Raw genomic sequence first — 23,418 nt, forward strand, 5'->3', positions numbered from 1 at the left:
GGCTTTTTTTACTGTCATTTTGAAGTTTAAGAAATTCCTGCGCCTCCAAGTTAGCTTTGTCTTTCTTACAGTCTCTAATCAATTGCAGCTGGTTTTGTTGTTGCAGAAAGTCCAAGCAGATTTAGCAACAAGGATATTTTCAAAACATAGGTAAAATTATAACTCCTTCTTGCTCTGATTCAAATCCTGCCAGCGTAAGTAGCCAAGGCATCGCACATCGCATTGCCCTTGCTCAGACTGCCTAAACTCAAATTAACCTTTTTTTTTTTTCTGACTGACTGCTGATTTCTGGCATAATATTCTAAGATGTACAAGAAATTGGTTGATCTTACAGGTAGTTCAAGTTGCATATATTTTTCACCTTAGAATTTGGAAAACTTTCTTCCTATGCTTTTCTTTACAAGGTGAAATGAGCAGACCGTTTACTTTGTCTAATTAAAAGATCATTATGATTATGTAGAACAGGAGCTGTTTGCATTGTCCTTTGTGTGATACATTATTTACACTGATGAGATTTATGCTATGTTTTTTATACTTGACATTGAAAATATTTAATTGTATCATTTACAACTTTGTGGGACTTTATATCTGACAAAAGAGCTCCCCCTTTAAAAGGATGGAATAATTCCACTTTGAAACATTACCAAAAGGCAAGATTTTTTGTTCTGTAGTTATGACTAAAAAGCATTAGAAAAATGCATATTTACTCTAGCCATTATTTTCCAGTAATATTTCCAGTTATGTATGGTTATTTTATGTATTTCTTTGTCTTTTCTCCCTCTTACCTTCCCTGTCCTGGCTAGGAATTTCACTTTTTTTTTTTAACCTGTGTGTTTTTTAATGTTTGCTTGTTAAACTGTAATTAAACGTAATTTCCCCTTCTTGCAGAATAGTTGGCTTATGGAAGGACAACTGCTTTCCCCTGTAACCTGTTGTTATTCAGGTCCCGTACCATAGTTTGGCATTTCATTCTGTTGAAAATGCAAGTGGGATTGTTAGATGTGTCACCTACAAAGCCAGGGGGTCAACTAGGCAGCTTACTTAATGTGCTAATTTGCTGTAATTTAATCATGCTTGGAATATGGATTGGACGTTCGAGTATCTATCTCAGTGGCAGACTCGGACTCAAATAGCCCATAAACCCTTCTTTAAAGCCTGGTTGGGGAAAGTAAGTTGTGGGTCAGATCCCGATCCTTTGCTCTGAGGGAAGCAAGAAGGCTTTGCGTTAGGGGCTTCAGGTGCTATCTCTGGGGCTGGTACAGCTTCATGGAGCTGTGGCTCTACGCCGAGCACCTGTGCGGGGATGTGGCTGAACTCTGCAGTTTAATTAATTATGCATTAGCTGCAAATGAGATTGAGAGCATTGAGCTCCCTTTGTAGCTCTACATGAGTCATGTAAAACAATGCCCTCTTTGCATGGGTGCACACGTGCGTTGGAGGGCTTGCTAGGGACAGAGCCCTCTCCCTGGGGCAGCCGTGGGCTCTCTAAATGGGGGGGATGTGGTAAATCAGGCAACATGTTTTGCAAGTCACAGGCTCTGCAATACAGGCCAGTTTACAATGACTTGTCAAAGTATTTGCAAGATAAGCATTTCCCAGATGCAATCAATTAAGTCAGTGAAACTTAGAAGTTGGCCCATAAATTGATTTTTCTACAGAGTAGGGGTTTTTTTGCCCCTTTTTGAGCTTACCTTTAAGCACTGAGTTAGAAATATCTTGCTCATTCGTTATTTGGTGCTAAACTGTGAAACCTGTGTTTGCATTAGTAAGGTTGATACCTGAAAATTTTCCAAATAAGTTTTGCTGTTGGAAAAAAATCTGTGTTCTGTTCTCAGAGAGCTCCATTTCAACCAGGTCACACAGATTGGTTTGCCTGGCTGGTTTGCCATTCCTTTCATTTCTCCTTTTTGATTATTATGTTGTAATAGGAAAGTTAAAGTTGTAACACAGTATGTTTCACCATTTTGCAAAAAAAAAAAAAAAAAAGTTTTAGCCTGGGGTATTCTATTACCTCGCTCTCACTTAATCTTTTAACAGTGCAATTATCTCTCATCTTTATGTTATTCATTGTCTGACTGTGGCCCTGGTGAGATCAATTTAGTTTTCAACTTTTCTTTTTAGTATTGTAATACCTTTTCTCTTTGTTGTGACATGCCAGAAAATATCTCCTTGGCAACATCTAGCTGTGGTTATTCTTAGTGCCTCTCACCTGGCCGTTTGCCACGGCATCCACCTGGCCATTGTCACTGCGCTAATTGGTTTATCCTTCGGAAAAGACAATTTTTTTTTTTTCAGTTTTGAAAGTTCTTCTCTATTTTGCCACTTTGGTAGGCTTCAGCTTTGTTATTCTTCATAACTCTGATTCAGGCAGTCACTTAAGCATGTCCTGAGATTTAAAGTCACTGTGCTGTTACATAGGTGACAATAAAGAGAGGGAACGGTGATTGTGTCTGTGTCTTTGCAAGAATGTGCATTCATTCTACAAATATGAGGCAGTTGTTCTGCCCCAAGAAGTTTACAAGAATTGCTCTATAAAGGCCCAAACATACAGTATTTGAAATACTTTTAAGTACTTTGAACTTGTCCTGATTCAAATGCCACAACCAGATCATTCCAGGGGGAGTTCAGCTGCCATATCTGCTGGCCTTCTTGCAGCTGGAGTCTGAGACCTATTTTTGAGAGCCCAACCCAGTTTACCCTGACACCCGTGGCAAACTTCCCCCGGACAGATGAAAGCAGATGGAGCAGGCTCTGTGTTAAAATGTGATTTGACTAGAAACGGCATTACTGTAAATTAAGAGGCGGGGAGCTTGTAATGAGATCATATGGTTAGCAAGGCATGCAGCCCAAAAGTTTCCATTTTAAATCACTGCTTCTTTGCAGATAAGGGCAGGACTAGGATTTGTAACCTCGGTGTGGATGCCTGGTGCATGCCTGGTCTTTAAACTACTAGTGTGGTCTTGCTTTTGGTTTATATAAAAAACTGGAAGACGAGGAATTTGAACACACACCCAAAGAGAGTTCTGCTGCAATAATTGCTCTTGGTTAAGGATTTACCAAATAACAGCCACTGTGTTAACCTGTGATTCAAGAAATCACAAGAATCCTATGAAAATTGAGCTCCAAGTTAAAATTGTGTTGAGGCAATGTCCTCCTGGGGATGCTTTTAAATGGGGCTAACTCTGTATCATGTACCCAGTGCGCCGTGTGTGATTTGCTTCTCTTGTTTACACCATTTTCAATTTCACCTCACAGGAGCTCCCTTCCATTTTAATTCACCTTGCTGGATTTATCTAGTTTTCTTATGAGTGATCTATAGCAGAAGGGCCCAAATGCAGACCGTCGTATGGGAAAGGGATTTATAAATTATGAAAGACCAATGTAGCTGAGCAGGATGGTTAAGGGGGAGAAGAAAGACAAATAGAGGACATTTGGGAAACAAAACAGAAAGTGAAGAGAGAGGTGAGCAGGGCTGTAAAACCAGAAGAAATAAGTTTTTAAAAAAATTAAAAAATCAGAGGAACTGTTTCTTAGCAAATGAACAAACCACATCACAATTGTGTGCAACTGGAATGAAAAACAAAACCCCAAACTGAGGAACTCAAAAATGGGAGTAAAAAATTGCCAGGGGATAAAAAGCAAGATTTGTTGACTGTTCATTGTTGCCTCCAACCTCCATGGGTTGGACTTCAATTTACCATGGAAGACAAATGAGGATTTTGGTAGAATACAAGAACAGGCTAATTGGGGGCTAATTGGGGAGTCAGTTGATCACAGAGGACAGACACGACAGAAGCCTACAGCATACGAGTGGCAGGGAGCATTACAGAAAGATGACTTGTGATTTAAAGTGCATTTCCCAAAAGAGCAGTTCTTTGTCAAGCTGTCGAGGGCGTTTGGTACTTTTCCAGAGGTGCAGATGTACTTGAGCAGTGGGAAGCTGAGAGCTAAAGCAAGTCCACCCTGCCTCCTTCTGCTTCCCTACCACACAGCCTGTTCCTCCTGCATTTGCAGCACCAAGTGATGGATGGCCGCTGTGATCACAAGTCCCAGGTTTGGAGTGTCACGGCCACCAGCTGCGGTGCAGCTGAGCAGGGGTGGTGCCCCTGTGCTTCTGTGCCATCGCAGCACTGCACGGGCAGATATGCTTGCCACAGCAACAGAATGGGCTCCAGCTGTGCTTAAAAATAAAAAAATTTAAAAATCCAACAGAAAATCTGGTGGTTTGCAGCAAGCCACATGAAGGAATGGGAAGCCGGGAGTCCCCTCAGGAGTGTGTCCCAGGAATGGAGATCAGTGGCAAAACAGCACGTCAGAAGTGCTGCTCCTTGTGAGGCTGCAGAGGAGGCGCTCAGCAGTCGGCTCAGGTGTTTGTCTGCTCCTGCTGTGACAGATGAAGTGTCCGCAAAAGCAAACAAGCTGCATTTTGAAACGGTGGCTGGCTGGTCTGAATGCTGCACACTCATATTTGAAAAGAAATTCCAGTGAGTTGCTGTGCTGACAAGCCGCAGATGATGGCTGTGAACATGACATGCAGTTCAGTCTCCCAGCTGCCTGTCCTGGTCTCTGCTCTGGGCTTGCCAGAAAGTCCCCTTCCCCCTAACAAAAAGAGAAGGTAAAGCATTAGAAACTGCTTTATTAGGACAATATTGCTGCTGTGAGAGTGGAGAACCCTAAAGCTGGTCCTGTCAAAGTGCAGTAGCTTCGTAAGGGACTCTTTAAGAACTGCATGTGCAGCTGTATGTCCCTGAGCCTTTTTGAAAGGGATCATGAAAAAACAAAACAAGATCACAAGCCAGCAACTGTGCTTTTGGTGGATGTCCTAAAGGGAGTGACAGAAAACACAGGGAGAGGCGGTTTTCGTGGCAGGCAGCGTGTTCATGCTTCAATAACTCACAGCATCTGTTTGAGCTTTGCCTGCCACAATGGGTAAGGCAGAATCGAGAGATGTCGTGTAATTAGGTTTCTGCAAAGCACATGGTATCAAAGATTAATGAGCAAGGCAAAAATTCCCAAAAAATAAGGTGTTGTCAGACATCCCAAACTGTCACAGATGGAGAATTCTTCTGAAGACCTGCAAAGGCAAAACTGATGTTTGTGTCAATGTGATTTTTCCCTGTCCTAGAGAAGGCGATCAGAGCCAGGCTGTGTGTTGCTGCCATGGTACTGGGTGTTCAGACCTTTAGTCCCAGCAAACGTGGAAGCTCAGGTAGAGCCCAGATACAAAAGGTAAAATACCGGATTGAAAAGTGAAACAGTTTAGGTAAAAGATTGGGATATTGCACATTGCTCAGAAGAAGGGAGCAGAGGAGAGGGATCTTGTATGACCTATAATGATATAAGCAATTTGCACCTGCATGGTGTAGTCCTGTCCTCTTTAGGTTTCAACGTACTCTACATATATTAATGCATTATTGGGGCTGTCACAGCTGGGGGCATTGTCTGGTTCCTGAGTCAGCCAACAACTAGGACTTTTCTGCCTAGGAGCAGTTAGGATCACTTGCCTGCATTAACTGCAAGCAAAAATGGAGGACACCCAAAAAAAACCCCAGGCTGCAGCATCAACCGGCATTGCGCACACGCTTTTCCCTCAGCAGTTTTGCTGCCCGGCTTTCGGCTGCCTTCTGCATCTCCCAGCACTGCGGGGAAGGTCTGTGTCAGAGGCAGGAGCACAAGCCAAGCTGCCTGGCTTGTGATTTTATGCTTAAGCCAGAAGCACAGGTTTCCCTTCTATCGACAACTTGTGCACTTCTTATTCCTTCAGTGGAAGATGGTCTGCAGTGTTTGGAGAAAATCACTGCAATATCAATGAATTTTTAGCTGGCTTCAGAAAAAAGAGGGGTTTTGAGGGATTTTTGGTGAACTGTTACAGTGCTGCTGTCCTTCTGATTTATTCTGGATCAGCAACACTAGAGAAAAATGCAACCTTGACTCTCAGTGGTTAATTTTCACAAATGTGAATTTTTCCTAGTGGTAGCAAGGAGAAGGTTTCAACACAGGCTATTGTTAGCCCCTGCAAATGCCAAGTGTCTGCTCTGGGGAGATGGAGAACAAAGTTGGCACCAATAATTAGTGGCTGATGCACTGATTTGGCAAAAGTTGCTGAAAATCAACATCTGATGGAGAGGTCTTGGGATGATTTAGTAAAACACAGTGCAGTTTGGGATGTTATTGTGCAAAGTGCAGGAGTGATCAGAAGGAAGGTAACATGGAAAATGTGAAGGAGGAGTTTGGTGTCTTATTTAGTTCTTTGAGGTTTTTCTCTTGAGCTTTTCTAGCATATTGTTAGCAGTACAATGTTACAGCAAAGTTACTCATGTGAACTAAGAAAAGCTGAGATGCCAAAACATGACAGATTTCTCCTTTACTATAGATGCAACTTTGTTTCACTTCCTCTGCAGAAAGATACAGGTATTAATCTGATTTGGGTGTAACTGTCATTTAGCAGCAAATACAGTGAGGGTATAACACAGCATGGGCCAAGAAATTCAACAATTCATCATTCAAGAGACTGAGAGACAGCAGTGCCAGAGGAGGAGTCCGTGTGATGTGTGGTCAGGCCGTGTGTGGAGGCATCCCTGGCTGTCCCGGGAGAGCCTCCCGGGAAAGGACACTTGGTGGGAAGTTGGGATACGAATCAAAAGTCTTGCAGCTACTGTTGTAAATGTTTTGAGCTGTGCTGCTGATCTTGGGATGTCTCCAGTGTCAGCTGGAGCCGATGCGGTTCACTCTGCTGGGAAGCACATTGGGTCGGTGCCTCAGAGGTACCAGTGCCCACTGGGCATGTTGGCTTGAGGGGGTAACACTCAAGGGGTGAAGGTAAATGTGGGTGTGGGGAATTTTTATGCTCCAAGCAAAATTTAAAATGGTTGGTTGGCACCCACTGGCAGCAAGATGACTCACAGGGAACCTCCTGATAACTTTTCTCAGGAGTCAGCAGGACTGTAAGGGCTGTAGTGTGACAGTGATGAAGTGAGGAACAGAGAGGGAGGACAGGCAGTTTTCACTGCGGAATGGTAAATACAGGGCTGGTAGGATCACATTTTGCCTCTGGCTGATTTACTCACAGCAGGAATAAAGATACCGCACTAGGAGTTAGTTTGACTTTGACACTTAAGGGAAAGAAATGAAAGCACAAAATCTCTAGATACCTTGACAGCCGACCGTCCACCAAAATAACAGCACCCCCAGCCAGCAGAGCTGCCTGTCTGCAGCCGCAGCGCAGGGCTCCGCCGCTCCCCCCCTGCCCGGCACTGCTGTTCTGCAATAGCAGGTCTGATAGCTTTGGCCTTGCTGCTGATTACTGTAGTTTTTTGTGAGCAGCAGAGAGAGGACACGACCTGCAGCCCCTGCCAGCCTAGTCTTACTTTTCTAGAGAGCTTTTAAGATTTATGGTCAAATTTTAGAGTAACTGTAATTTGCCTTATAGATCATGAATGTGTGATTGCCCCGTGATCCCACAGCGAATCCCCTGAGACCACTGTGATAGCTCGGTAATTGCTTCTGGGAGCTAGCAAGGATTAACACTGAAGTTTTCCTGGTGGAGTAAGCCTCATGGTCGGATTGGAGCTGGCTGCTTGGCAGGTTTTGAGCCCTGATAAAGAACTGTCTCCATTGCTGCAAGGCCAGACTCATTCCCCCTCCACGGTTAACCTGGGAGTGACAGCTGGGCTCTGCCTGAAGAGTGAATTTTCATGCTGAATCATGGATTCTGACCAGACTGATTTTAAAAACTTGCAGCCCCAGGAGCAGAAGCTGCTGGGAGCCTTGAGGCCAGCAATGAGAACATGGTGGTTGTGCTTATTAGCCGCAATAAACGCTGCCCTCCCAGGAGAGGGATGCTGTGGCTCCAAGGGAATGTAGGACCACCACATGGGACCTTCTGTCTGTCGGGCGAGCGAGTGGAGCTCTGCCAGTGCAGTGCGGTGGCCTGCAGCTGTGAGTCTCGTGACAAGCACGTCCTTGGAGGTTGGTGGAGAAATGGTAACAAGCTGCCCAGGCAAATGTGTCTTTTGGGGACTGTCCTTGACTGAAGCTCTCTTCTAGGAGGCACAGAGACAAGCGTCTCGCCACACAAGGCACAGCTTGAAGCACGGGGCAGTAAGGGACACTGTGGTGGGGGCCGGGGAGGCCAGGTGTGCATCCCTTCTGACAGCTGGAGGCTGTACAGGTTGGTACATTGTTGTCACCACGGCTGGGAGCTGCGGGAGGCTCTGCTTGGGCTGCACATTGCCCAGGACCTGCTGAAATGGCAGCCCAAGGCAGCAGTCTTAAGGCAAGAGCACAGACATTCTTGTAATGAGCCAAGTGATCTGGTGACTCATTCATCCCTTCCCAAGCAGCCAGTTTTGATGTGAAAACTTCAATAAATGAAGATGGAGAATCCACTTTTGTAACATTTGCAAAAGTTGTTTCTTATTTCTGCTTTGAAGGTGATGCCTTTGCTTCCTATTATGTTTCTGTGAACTAAGCACTGGGAGCCTTTAATGAATCCACAGCACTCTCAACACCTTTTTTCCCCTCTTTGAGCAAGTCCTTTCCTCATATTCTCTGAAATCAAGAGGTTCTTGGTGGGGCTTCCAGGGGTCTTGTAGTGCAAATGATAATAGTGATATTAATGCTAATCATAGTTATTCTATAGGGTTAAATGTCAAGATTTCATATTTTCATGTTAATTTTTAGTACGTAGGTGCCACACTAATTGTATCATGTCCTGTCAAAGAACGTGCTTTTCAAATCACAGGGACTATTAGAAGTCATCAGTAATAATGTTGACTGCTGTTGTGCCTGATGGCTTTGTTTTTTATATACAATAATGCAAAGTGACATGGCAAATTGGGAATGAAGGATGAAAAGCTGTTAAAAAAATCTGTGAACATGGCTATAAATGAATTAATTTAATATCTAAAATGTGTTCCTAAGTTGCAACGATAAAGAGGATCCATGTTGCTACTGTTGAATTGCGTGTGTGTATCTAGGAAAGGAGCTAATGTGTTGAAGCGGGACAGATTGGGTTGTTACTACCTGCCTGGATAGAAAAAGGCTATATTGGCAACTGTACTTGCCTTGAAATAGGATTCTGTGGGCAATAAGATCAGATTTTGAAGTATGGTGTCTATCTTCGATTGTTCTGAAATGGAGGATATCCTTGGTAGCACAAGTCTCCTGAACAGTGTATTTTTCTTACAAGTACTTTTAAGCAGCAAGTATTTTACTGCAAACAGCTCCATTCTTCTCATCAAGACGTTGGTATGACTTGCTGTCCTTTTGGCCTTGTATTTATTACACAATATTACTTTGTAGAAAGTATTGCTTTTACTTGCAAAGTACAAATCTTTAGGGTCAGATTCCTCTCTCATCTAGGTCATTTTTAATTGACATTAAGTGAAACTAATGCTGTTATATAACACACAGAACGTAACAAATGCTGCTACTTCAAATTTATACCAGCTTAGCTGAGACCCGAGCTTGAACCTCTCTTGGTTGATAACTCGTTTGTCTGTTTGATTTCAGCGGCTAACCTCACTAATTTGGATGGTCTCGACAGCGCCTTGAGCTTTATTGAAGACCGGGTGCATAGATCAAGGCAGCGCTATCGAAGGCATGCGACGGAGGATGATTACAACATTGAAGTCCTTCTGGGGGTTGATGACTCAGTTGTTCAGTTCCATGGAAAAGAACATGTTCAGAAGTACCTGCTGACCCTGATGAATATTGTGAGTACAACCCCACTAACTGCACTGTTGGAAAGGACAGTGAATGTTGGCTTAGCCATTTGAATAAGACATAACAGATTTTTCTCATGGCAGGAGATAAAATAACTCTAGGAGGAACAGCCAGGCCATTTTCAGAATAAGTCAAAGGGGAGAAGGACAAGAAGAAAAAGGGGCCAAGGAAGAAGCTGACTGTGGGACTCTTAAAATGTCTCTTAAAAAGTCCTGTTTATGTGCTTTGGTGGATGGGGGCACAGGGTCGGGGGCTTAGGTTCTTGGAAGTCATTACGTTTTAGCTGTACATTCCCTTAGCCTAAGCTGCCTGCTGGAAAACATGGTTTGGAGAACTGTCTTTAAATAAGGTTCTAATAGAAACTTCAATTGGCTTATACATTTTTAAAACTACTGGGTTAAATTCTTTGATTCCCCAACAACCACTTTAGGTCTCAGGCCACCTACCTACTTCTTGTTCACCCTGCTGTAAAATGTTATGCAATATATCACTGAACTTTCTTAAGCTGATTTAGTATTTACTCCATGACTGACATCTTTAGATTTTCTTAGTTAAATATTTAACCTTTAGAATCATAGTCTGTGCAACAGACTGTATAGTTTAGTAAGTGATGAAAGGAGACACTAGAGAATATTACATTTGAAAGAACCATTTTTTCTTTCTAAATATCTGTGCAGCAGATACAGCAGCCCTCTAGTACCCTGGTCAGTAAGCAAGGACTCTCTTTTGTGGGCAGGTTTTGAAAAATCGTCTCTATTATAGATCAAAATCAAAATATGTTTTATTCTTCTGGCCAAAAAATGGAAGTGAGTGGTAGCCCCCTTCACAGGCAACTCATTCAGGGGTGACTTTCTTCCTTTACTCATTCTCATCTGGAACAGGAGTCTCTTCTCAATAAAACACACTTCTGTAAAAACTTTAGGTTCAGTGAACGTGTGTTCTTAGTGAAATATTGTTGAGTAAAAAATTGTAGGTAGGTCTGCTCTGTTTTTGACAAATAGGGTATGACTGCTGAAGTTTACAGCCATGTCAAAAGGATGAGTGTCTGTAGGTGACTTCTTGGCATTACAAACCAGAGGCAGATATATGGACAGAAATCCAGGCTATTAGATACGTTTGTCTGTCTTTTTCCAAGATATATTTTTTTAATTTTTTAATTTTTTTAATTATGAAGCTTGGTTTTTTCTTTCTTTATTACATTCTTTTAACAATGTGTAGAATGTCAGTGTCTTTCACTTTAAATGAGAGGTGAAATACCATTTAAGAAAACCCCTTGTGTGATATGAATTCAGTTGCACTGTCTTTTTATAACAGTACTGTAAGTAGTTAAAAACCTGCACTAACATTAGAGTTATAAGGTACTTAGTGTCTGCTCTGTTGGCTGTAAATACATGTATTCTAACAGAAATGACATAGTGAATTTCATTTATTTGTGTGGTTTGTTTCCTCTGAGGCTTAAAACAAAGTCTACAGTGAAACAGATGGTTTTATACATCTCTAAATTAACAAGCCAAACAGGCCAAACCAGGAATGTGGCAAACAGGCTGAAATAGATTAGACAGGACTCTTTACTTATCATGTCACTTAAATCTATTTTTAAGAATTAAAATATACAGTAATGGTAAAGAAGCCATAAATGATCCAGCTCTGGAATATACTTTTTCCTAATTTTAGCAAACCATCCAACACACAAATTGTAAGCAATAACAACTCTTGAGCATGCTGTCTCTGCAAGTGGTTTAGAAAGTGCAGCCTGTGTAACTGTACCCACAGGGCTGTAGCAGCTCTTGGCACAGGCAGTAGTTGTTCTGTTGGGAGATCTGAGGTAGAAACATGTCTTTTGGGGACTGAGGATGTGTCATTTGTCCAAATACAAGGGGCTGTTTGCCATCCACAAGGCCTCTTGAGGAGGCTCTGGATAGTCTTTGACAGTCATCAGTGTTGTCCTGTTCTTTCCTTCTTCAAAACTCAGCCGGTTTCTAGAGTCTGTATGTTAGCAGAGGGATGGGTGATGTTTACCAGTTCTGTTTCCAGCTGTTTCCAAGCGTTGCTCCAGTATAGAGAGGCAAGAGGGGTTTGTTACTGCAGACAACAGACAATGCTGGGGACCTGTATCATGTCGAGGGACATCAAAACACAGAACTACTCCGTCCTGTCGGCAGTGTAACTCCAGCTGGCAGCTCCTCCAGCTCTAGCTCTCGCTGCTAGATGGATGCAAGGTGTATTTCTGTGTAGACCATTGCTTTGGTCTCCTTTGCTGAAATTCACACTGTGACTTTCCCACTGTCCTCTCTTCTACCTCCTTGAGTAGGGTTTTTTGGGTTTTTTTCTGTAGAAAATGGACCCAATATAAAAAGCTTTGGGGTCTCTAGCTGTTAGGGGTCACATGTAGACAGTATGTTTCTAATGAGATACATTCATCCAAGGGTAACTGAAAAAGAAGAGACAGCTGCAAAAAATTCCACATGTCTTTTTAAATCTGGTGGAAGATCCTACCATAACCATCAGATTGTGTGTACCCTGCTGGTTTTATGGACGTAATCAATTAGCTTCATACAGTAACAAGGCAATAAGCATAAAATCAAAGAATGCATAATAAGCAAATAAAATAATAGTGGAAGTATTTGCTGGAGATAAGAGGGTGATCAAATAGTTGAATTTCTGTGGTTTCAAAACTGAAATAAATCCCAGGTGAATCCTCCCTAATGCCTCCTGGAGGCATGACACTTCCCCAGAAGCAACTCCCAGCATGGCTGCTTCTCCCCACTTTGCTTGATTTCAGTGTGTGTGATGGTGTGAGCAGTTGTCCTTAATTAACTTTTCCCAGGAAACTTGGGTGGAACCCTACCACCAACCCAATCAAAACAATATATTTTTTTCAAGCCCAGTGCAACGACTTACTCAGTAAATCTGTTTTGTGCTGCTTAAGTGATGTGTTACAGTCCACACCTAAAAGCCATAAAGTGAGAAAAAACAGGGGCCGGGTGTCCTGGCTATCTTGAATAGCTGTACTAATATTTATCCCAAGGTTTGGAAATGAAGTCACTCCCAAACGAACGGTGATAGACGCCAGAGGATTTTTAACGCTTTGGGCTGCAGCCACGTATCGCCTGACTGTACGCCAGCCATTTCACCGCAGTGAGCTCGGCCTCTTGCCACCCCCTTTTCATCCTCCAGTCATTTCCTCATACAAATACTCTGGTTTCTCTTGACATCCTCTCTTTTCTCTGCTCGGCACCATTGGGACATTCAGTCCATCTTTGGAAAATATGCCATTGTTTTCACTTTAGAGACCCTCGGCTGCCTCTTGCTTGCACCATTTTTTTTTTGTACGTCATGCTGTGTTTTTTCCTGGGAAGGATATTAGCTTGCAGTGTCCTCTGCATTTCCGAGCGTGAGCCCACACATTGCACAAATTAAATTTGTATTTATAGCATGCAGGAGCATTGCAACAGAGGAAAGATATTTGGGCAGTATCTTGCAGCTCTGTAGTTTACTCAGGAACGTGGAAGGTAACTTAATTTCAGCAAGAAGGAGGCTAAAAATCCCAGGGATTTTATCTGCTCGTACAAATGCTTGGAAATATTAGAAAAGCGGAAGGCTAGAAGCAGTGTTGAAGAATTATCTTGTTCCTTGGGAAACAAAAGGATTTCACTGCAGGACACTTTGGGAGGAGGAGCAGGGTGCTGAATGGGCGTTATTGAGCTGAAGTGGGAATTGGTGGTAGCCAGCCCCAGGGCTGAAATTCTCTGATCATTTCATAACCCTCTTTTAAATAGTTTTCAGGATTAAGCAGGCCTTTTGCTGCCTCCTGTGGAAGAGCAGCAGACCTGAGACTCACCAGTACATTTAGCTGGCTGGACCTGCAGTATTGATTAGGGTGAATATTTCAGCCTCTACAATCCTGTGTTCAGGGTCACATCGAGAATGGATATTTTCAAAACAGCTTCCTAAAGAGGTAGAGGAAGAATTTGTGATCTTACAATGTTTCGGCCATTCCAAATAGCAACGTCTCATGAAATAAGCTCAACTGCAAATGGTTTTGAATGTGTTGGCTCCATCTGTCTTGACTTCAAGTCTTCAAGTTTCATGCCCCTCTTTAAATTGTGGTTTGTTTTTTCCCAGTGAGGCCACTGTTTTAGCTTTTTCTTGTATCCTTTGTCTTTCTTCCTCCACAATATTCCTCAGTTTCTCAACTACCTCATTTTCTAATGCTGGCAATTGTCATCCTTGTATAATTTTTAGAATTTGTCTACAAAGTATGTACATTCTTTGATTTTTGGACAATATCCAGGGGCGAAGAAATCTTTAATTTCCTTTCCATTCCTTTATTGTAAAAGATGTGATATTGCAATATTTAGGGGTTAGCCTCTGTTACATCTGTGTAATGGATATATGGCCAAAATGTTTGCAATGCTAAATCCCACCTCTTCAAAGTAGTTAGCTGCCTAACTGCCATTATTTCAAAGGGAGATAGACCCTAAACAGGATTTATGCCTCACTCTGGGCTAGATTTATCTGAATATTTAGTCATTTACCTGCCTTTGAAATCAGTGAGAATAAGTTTTAAAAATTAGCCCATGGAATTATGTCTCTCCCAGACTTTAAGTGCAACTTCAGCTCCTGAACAAATACATTAAACAACTTTTCATTTGAATAACTGAAATCAATGGGGGTTATGCAGCTGGGGGCTTTGGAAAGTCCCTGGAGTCTTTCACCTGCATCTTTCAGCACTACACATGTCTTTGAAATTGTGGCCCTGAGGCACTTCTGAATATGTTATCTGTCCTCTTTAATAGGATGTACATGATACTACTATTATAGATGAGATTTCTGCTTTCGTATCTCTGGCTGATGAGGGATGAAGATTTGCAGGTACAGAACAGCAAGTCCCTAATGAGAGGAAAGGGCAGAAATGCCACCGGTTTCTAACTGGCAGTTGGATGGAAACCTGAAAGCATGTCTAATTCAAGCTGTTAAAAAGAAAGTGATGATTGAATACTTTGAAATAATGGTACACCCTGTATTCAGAATCGTGCTTTTTAAACTAAAAAGCATTTTTTTTAGAAGGGAAGGATATTTCAGTAATATAGAATTGACTGGATTTTTAAAAATTAAATAATTCATAAGCACCAGTACTCATTATTTCAAATCAGTTTATTTCACTTCAGATCTGAACTAACTCTTAAGAAGTTCCTCAAGTAACAAACACAAATCCAGCTCTATTCATCTGAGGGACTTCAGCTGTCAATAGTTGAATTACAGCTTGTTTGAAAATCTAAATATATGTGTGTGAGTTAACTCCACATTTAGACTGTTCATTATAAACCAGGAGCTGTGACTAGTGAGAAGAACAGTTTCTGAAAAGGCCTTGGGAGAGTATTTGTGTTCGTTATCTTGATTGCCACACTACAGTGGAAGTTGTACTTGTGATTGGACATTCAGGAGGTCCCACAGGAAATACCCCCTCTGAACTCTTATGGGTTTTATTCATTTTCACAGGAGTACTATTTCCAGTGTCAATTAGGTGAGCAATGCTCATTATTGTTAACAGGAATGTGCCTTGCTGCCCTGTTGGACATAGCACAGATCATCACACAGGTTTTGGTACCATCCTTGAGATAGAGGATAGTTACTGTTAAAAGATAGATTTCTTTCCTTTACTCCAAATACCAACATGAACTATAGCCATAAAGGTTGCAGTCAGGAACTTTTGAGATGTGGCAGCATGTTTCGTGTGATGGAGTATCAATAATTAGTGTTAGCTTTCAAATTTTGGATGCTTTTCTTAACCAAGCCACTTAGATTGGAAGAGGTCACCATATTTATTGCATCAACACCACACCCCTATCCTTTGTAGTAATATAATAAGTGCATCTGCTTAATTATTTTATGATACTGTAGTTGATTTTATTAAAGTGATCTTGAGACAGTAATTCAGAAAAATACCGAGTCTTTTGGTGCAAAGGTAACTTACAGTGTTTAGGGAAACTTCTCAGAGCAGTGGTTTATGAGCAAGAATGAGAAGTTCCAAGAGCCTGAGGGAGGAACTAAGAAAAATAAATTAGTCATGAAGTCAGAAAACAGTCTATGACCTTTCTAAAGCCAATGTTACAGTTGAAGATGAGATAGAGAACCGTAACACGAAGCTACCTAGTGCCTTGCCAGCACATCTGCTCTGGGGAATGTTTTTCATTTGATCAGAAGCAGCTAACTTGGACTTGGTAACATCTACTGACTCTCACACCAAGGAAGGTAAATCAGGACTCAGACTCGTATTTGCATACAAAATGCCAGATTCTTATCTCCGTTTTGCAATGTACATTGCCAAGTTCTTCTAAAACTGCCTGTGCCTGTGGTTTTGAGCAGAATGATAGATGTTTTCCAAATCTGAGATCACAGTTTGACCTTTAAGTTTCATGTGTGTTGTGTGCTTTCATTATTCTTTTTTCCTTGTGACGCTCAACAAAGATTTCAGAAAAAAAGAGTTCCTCTCTGAGGAAATGAGGAAATGCCTTGTAAGGACTAGAAAGGGAGACTGGGAACCCTGGATTTTGCCTGTTGACTTTCTATGTGACCATAGTTTATCCACTCGATGAAATTGATGTAATGTTATTCCTGTGGGATTAAGATGAAGCTTTGGGAATGTTAGAAATGTTAGTTTGGGGTCTTCAAAAGCATAAAGGAGGTGATGAAAATCGACTAGGATAGTGGTGTTTGAAGTGGGAACACAGAAAAATAAAGTGAGAGGGGAATGCTTTCGGGAGGGTCAGATTACAAAAGTTTGTGCTTGGTATCCACCGTGACATTTCTGGTTCCTATTCTGTAATTCAAAACAGCCTTTTCTTACAGAAATAGACAATCACTGGATGCCCACCAGGCACTGAGGCTTTGCTGCAGATAATTATGATCTGATGAATGAGCTGCATCTCGGGCTAGGCTCAAACAATGGCTTGCCAGGAGCTCTGCCATCCCATGGGGAAGGCGCTGATGCTCTCCAGCTCCTCCGCTATCGCTCTGGCAGAGATCCACACATGGTCCCTGCTCTGCCTGAGAGCACGTAGCCATCAGGAGTTTCTGCAGCAGTAGTTATGTAAGGATGTTGGGTGATCAAAAAGCAGTCTAATTGGGTTGGATGGATCAGCAGTTTGTGGTGACTGAAAAGCCAGATGCATAAACTGCATCTTGAATTGTGCCCTTTCCAAATGGTTAGATATGCCCTCCGATGGCCACTGTGGCTGGGTCAGATCTGCTTGAGGTTGATGGTAGCCAGAGGTTGAAACTATTAGATGTCCCTCAAGGGTGTGTGCCGAGGGCGCCTGAGGAAGCAGTGCTCACCCAGCCGTACGGGGCAATGCATGGAGCCGCGGAGGGTGCGCCTTGGCATGAACTCAGCCGCGATGATTTATGGTTCAGCGGGACGGAGCCGTGTTGTGATGAAGTGGGCTGTCTTTTGCATAGCAGATACTAACAAACTTTGCAAGGCTGGGAACTCCTTCAAACTGCATGAATGAATTTGCCGATGACTTGCCAAAATATGCAGATTATTCTTTCTCCTATTGCACATTGGTTTAATTAGAGATTCAGGGAACCACCTGACTTTCCCTAAAAATCCTGCCAGCTATATCAGCAGGTAACCCACTCTGCACCAAGACTGGCAAAATTGCAGGCTATTTATTTCTGTTTGTGATACAGCAGTTTTCAAAACTCCCTTTTAGGACTGGGCCCTGCTTTGCTCAATAATAAAAACTTTGCAGTGCTTCTTTTACAAAGCATGATGCTTAGCTTGTCTTTAGTTGGGGTCTTTTGATGTATTCTACGTGCTTACTGTGCTGACTTGAAACTCGCTAAGGGAGGAATTATAAAATAAGCAGAGAGGGACAGAAGAAAAAAATAAATAAAGTCTTTGTTTTTCTTATGTAGCACCAATCTGTGCAAGCCTGATTTCTAACCAGAAACTTTAAATAGAAGTGCATGTTTTGCTTTGATTGAAATATCCCAGAAAAATAAATCAAAGTTATCCCAAAATAGTTTGTGAACTACAATAGCTTGATGAAAGTCTCTTTACAGTGTTCCACCATGCTTTGAATTCCTTGAGATTTATCCAACCTTCTTCATTGCCCTCTATAAATGCTGAATCACTGTAGGACATCTAACAAGATTTAATGCATTCGCTGCCTTCAGTTCAGGAGCTGTGATTTTGGGATGGTCTCTGTGCACTTCTTTTTCCTATGCAGCAACATAATTTTAGACTTACCGATGTAAGAACAGGACATTGACTCTGATTGTGTTGATATGAACCCGGATGTCCTACTGAAGTACATGGAGATGCAGTGCTGTAGAAGTGCTATGTAATCATTTTCACACCTGTGTGTATTTATTACACAGCATCTGAACATATATCTATTGTCTGATTATCTCTGCTTTGAAACAAACATTTCAGCAGTTGTGTTGGATGAGAGCCTGGAGCTTTCACATTCCACAGGTTGGTTATTTTACACCCTATACAATGAACTGCATTAGCTTAACTCTGCTTTCCTGTTGAAATAACAGGTGGAAATTTGGAGAATCTGAGCTGGGGATTGTGAAGGCTCTTTCGGTGCGTGCGCTTTTCATGAACAGTTGAGAACACAATATTCAGTCGCTTGGATCTTCTATCTTTATTAACTTCCTGAAACAAATAGGTGCAATTTAGGCCATGCTGAAAAAAGTAAAAGCATCTATTTCAGCATATTATCTATGTGCAGTGAGACACTACTAGTAAAGTCACACTTTAGCTTAGAGAAAGGCTCAGAGGGTTCAATTCAGCTGCTGTGTGAAGAGGGGTTGAACTCATTCTTATTAATGAAACCAAGACCCAGAGCTTTGAATTGACCCACTGTCTTACAGAAAATCCAGTATCCCAGGAGAACCAAGCAGCTTTTTACAGTGCTTGTGCTTTTCTGTTCATTCACAGTTTGTTTGTTAGATGTCATTTGCATGAACAGTCAAACAGTGTTTCAATTCTGTTCCATCAACGTTTTCAAGCCAAGTTTCATTTTGGCACGCAACAGCGATACGGTTGTTCTGTTACTCAACTATTGTTAAAAGAGGCTTAGGTTAAATTCTGGAAGTTAATGAGAGAGCGGTGTGCAGCAGTTTGGATTATGCTTTATGAACTAATTAAATACTTATTTACATGCTGTGTTTACTGTCCTCTATACACAGGAGTTTTCGTTCAGTACTCGTTTCATGTATAGGTAATTTACAGCTTATTTCAGCCTCACGCTTGATGCATGTGCTCTCTTCCCACTACACAAAGAGTGAGGCAAATTAATATCCTTGCCTCCCTTGACAACATGCAGGGGTGTTGAGAAATGGGTGGAAGAATTTTTGTAAAGCAAAATGCATGTTTATATCTTACCTCTTTATAATCTGTGTTCAGTAATGGTCCTCAAGGTAAAAGACTTTTTTAAATACAGGAATATAAAGTTAATCTTCTAAAGTCTTATTCAGACATGTAAATAAATAATCTAATTTCCAGAGATACAGTTTACAAAGCAGATCTGAGATCAGCTACTTCTACACTGCAATGAAAATAGAGGCCCCTGAAGCCAGTCATAGCCACAGGCTCCTCGCCCACCACCTTCCAGCCAAGGATCTGCTCATCAGCCGGTAACGAGCCTGGATCCCCCGCATCCCACAGCATGTTCCCCAGGTGCCTGGGCAGATGCCCTGCGGGGTGTGAGTTGGGTCCTGGAGCCACGGTTCAGCCACGCTGTCTCCTAACCATCAGTGCAGGACACTCAGGATCACCAACATTAGGCTGTCTTATATCCCCAAATACTCATAAAATTAATTAAAATTCACTTTAAAATGTCAATGGAGATTTCTTAGCAAAACCTACTGATGTATTTAGTTGTAATGATTTGTACAGACATAAAAGATGGGCCATTAAAACTAGGGGTGACTGAAGAAACAGGACATTATTACCTTGTAGTAATGAATCTATTTTGCAGGAATAAATGAAATTTAGGTCCAGGCAGCAAAGCAGTCCGGTTTGGTGCAGCCTTTACCAAGGGAAGAGTTTTTAGGAAAGACACTTCCCTTGCAGGGAATCTCATCTGCCTCTTCTAATTTGTAAAGCTAAACCTCTGCCATTTGGCTGAGTCTCATGCTGTCTTCATCATCCCAATACCTAAATCAGCCTCTTTGACCGTTAATATTTGCTTAGCTTCCTTGTAGCAGTGTTTCCTAAGTAATCTTTATACATCCACATTTCATTCTCTACTCTAAATATTTACAGTTTTCTTTTCAGTATTCCTAGGGTGACTTCCCCATGTGCATGTTCAGTTATGTAGCTTTGGTATAAAAAAAGAAGACAGTTTTTGATTTGCTGGCATTTTGTAGCTTTTGTTGTGCTTTCAAAGTTTAACAGTGATTAGTTTTGACACACAATAAAGCCAGCCCATGTGGCCAACCGTGCTTTTTGAGGGAGGTATATCCTCTTGTCAGAGTGTGATGTGATGGGTCCCAGATGGAAGAGTTACAGGGTGCAGCTGAGCCGACCCAGCAAATGGCTCTCAGGAGAGAGGTCCTGTCCCTCTGCTCACTTGTCCCCTTCCCCAGACATGGTCTTGCCCAGCAGAGAGCTATTTGGGATTTTGCTTGGACTACTGGGCTCTGGGCTCCAGCGGACACACAGCTGGGATGAGGTAGGGAGAAGCTGGGAATCTTCCTTCTTAGCAGCAGTAGCTGTTAGATCAGCTCAGCTGCATTGTGTAGGTGCACCATGAAACGTATAAGTCTGTTTAGGCTGGCACTTAAATACCGGTTAATATGAAGTCTCTGATGATGTGTTGATTTTAAATTATTTCCTGAATTATGGGAGGCTCCAACAGAGTTTAGAAAAGAAAACATTCCCTCTTGCGTTGGTGGAGTTTTCCCCATTTTATATATGATCACAAAGTGATCTTTGGCTTAATGACAGTGCATAGGTACTGTTGTATCACTGCTTTCATGGGTACTTGTTGCCAGCGCCATGATTAAAGTGCTGAATTCTTTTGCAGGTTAACGAAATTTATCATGATGAGTCCCTGGGTGCTCACATTAACGTTGTCTTGGTGAGGATAATCCTGCTGAGCTATGGCAAGGTAAGTAAAGGTTAATTTAAATGGAAGATATCAATATCTCTGAACTTTATTTTTTTTATGAACAATGTAGTTACTGGTGACATGTATCCATTTTTTATTTTAATTCGTACATTGTCCTTACCAGTCTATGACTATAAAGAACTTTTATGTTTATATGTATTTGTTTATCATTTGAACTTCACATTTCAGATCATTTGAATTTCTTCTGGGTTTCCCCTGTGACATTTTAAGTTGCGGCTTAGCTCTGGCAGTCTATCTTTTCAGAGTTGCTTGGAATAATCCATGAAACATAGTGAACATTTTAGTTCCTAAAGAAAACATGAGGTGTTGTGATAGAACTGTATGTAAGTAACAATAAACACAAGATCGGTTCTGCAAGATGCTGAGGGCTACGGCTTCATTCCAAGAACTAATTTAAACTTGAGCTTAACATTAGTGAGACTACACGTGTGCTTAAAGTTAAGTGTGATTTCTGTGGGATGGGGGCCAAAGGCAAGAGCTCTGCAGATTAAACCTGTAATTAAGAATACCAAGTGTTCTTGCTCTTGCTGTTTCTATGGAAGGGGTTACTCTACAGGCAAAACTCGGGTAAGGAGGAATGAGATGCTAAATGGTTTTCAAAAGTATTGAACTCTTCAGTGCCTGTGTCCTATTTTTGCCAAATCAACATCAAATTCCATGGAAACAGGAACAGGGCTTTTCAAGTATGTTGATAAATGCTTTGGTTAAGGACACGTGATTTTAGTGCTCTCCGATACAGCAGTATGCCCAGCTGCTCAAGGCAGAGTGTTAGAATCTAGCGTACCTTTCTGTGACTGGAGTTGCTGACATTTTCATGTTCATGTAATAAACCCGGGTTCTGAAAGACTCCATGTACGTTCATGCAAGTTGCTGACGTGCTGTTGGTGAAGACCCGGCACAGATGGTGTCAGTGGTGAAGCTCCACTGACATTCACCAGTTTACCCTGCTCAACACCAGCTATGAATTTTCCTCCCTGGTGCAAATGAGGGAACTGTGAGTTTTAGTCTGGACTCTGCTGGAGACTGGTTACCTGGATTTGGGATAAATTGTTCTGCTGGAACTTGCCTATCTGAGAACTAAACACACCAATCCATCTCTGCTCTTCCTGCAGTGATGTAGATGGTGATGTATTTATGTATTTTAGATAAGCTTAATCAGATGTGTGTCCTAAAATAAAAGGTAACAAAAGTCATATTTGCCATTTTGTGATTGAAAGTTCATGGTGTGTGTAGTTAATATTAAATTACAAAACAAGTTATCCTCATGATTACTGTAATGACAGCAGTTTGAAGGATTGCAGATTGACTAATAATTTTCATAAAAATCTGATATTGCAGTAGCGGTAGAAGCCAGAAGAATTAGCACATTGGCTAGTCACTTCTTTGCTGTCCTTATTTCATAAGTATTTCATAATTGTCACGAGTGTCCATCTTTATAGATCTGCACCAGTCTGAACTCTGATAACTTTCTCTGATGGCAGACAATAGCTACAGTAGACCTTATTTCACCTTAAGAATCTTTAATTTCTTGTGAAGAATAGAGCGTTGTCCATTGATAATTTGGAAGTTACAGATTTCATGTTAATCTTCTCTAGAGAGGAGAGTGGGGGGAGCATGGAAACCACTTCTTGGTGGGTCTTTGGCCATATCACAAAAACAGCTGTTGCAGGTAGCACTATGTAATCTGCATGTGGATGATCTGCTTCTGGATTCTAGATTCATAATCTGCAGTGGATGGTGTTTTAGTTCCTGGGTTATCCTGCTGGTTTCAGCAGGGCATAAAATGGAATAAGTCTAGTATCACAAGCTTGCCCTAAATAACCATGAAGATAATTTTTCTTGCATTTCTGTATCTGATTCTTATTTACATGAAAGGCAATTTATGGCTTTCTGAAAAAAGTAAAATGAGTGTAAAAGGTATCATTTCTGAGCTTCTTCACCTGATGGTGTGGGGGCCTGCATGCCCTGGCTGTATAAAAATATATTTTTTTACGTTCATGTTTTTAAAGCTCCTGATCAGAGGACTAGTACCAGGGAGTAGAAGGTGAGGAGGTTTCTCTTTGGAGGGTTGAGATGATTTAGCAGAGGAAAAAACAGAGAGAAAATGTGCATAGTTCTTACTTTCTGAACCCATTCTGAGGAAATAGAACAAAGCCTTCAGTATTTTACTATCCCACACACTAGCACCAACAATTTTTAGGAATACATATTCAAAGTACATAATAAAAGGAAGGGTGCGTATACAAGTTCAGGCAGTGCATGAATGAAGCAGCCTGGTTGGCTTCACAGTATGAAAATATTATCCCAGTCTTGTTTGAGGAAGCATTTATTTTGAAAGCATGTAGCTGATATCTTTAGATTCATTTATTTCATTGTAGGCAATTTATATATATTATCAAGGGGGCCATTTAAATAATCATAATAATTACATTATGATTCTGTAATTGATGAAGTATGTACCATCGTCATGGGGTTTATGACAGCACTCTGAGCTATTGCCAATTCTCCACCCCTGAACAGCCTTCTACTGTACTGTGGT

At 41.6% G+C, this 23,418-nt stretch overlaps 1 protein-coding gene across 1 annotated transcript in view; it reads left to right on the plus strand.

The window, feature by feature from the left end:
* Window positions 1-23,418, plus strand: part of ADAMTS2 (ADAM metallopeptidase with thrombospondin type 1 motif 2) — a 190,776-nt gene that overhangs the window by 119,807 nt on the left and 47,551 nt on the right. The window contains exons 4-5 of the mRNA XM_074883501.1: window positions 9,514-9,716; window positions 20,775-20,858. Of these exons, the coding sequence (XP_074739602.1) occupies window positions 9,514-9,716; window positions 20,775-20,858 (287 nt within the window). The remainder of the gene's footprint in view (window positions 1-9,513; window positions 9,717-20,774; window positions 20,859-23,418) is intronic.

Source organism: Strix uralensis, chromosome 14 (assembly GCF_047716275.1).
Source record: "Strix uralensis isolate ZFMK-TIS-50842 chromosome 14, bStrUra1, whole genome shotgun sequence".
Lineage (NCBI taxonomy): Eukaryota > Metazoa > Chordata > Aves > Strigiformes > Strigidae > Strix > Strix uralensis.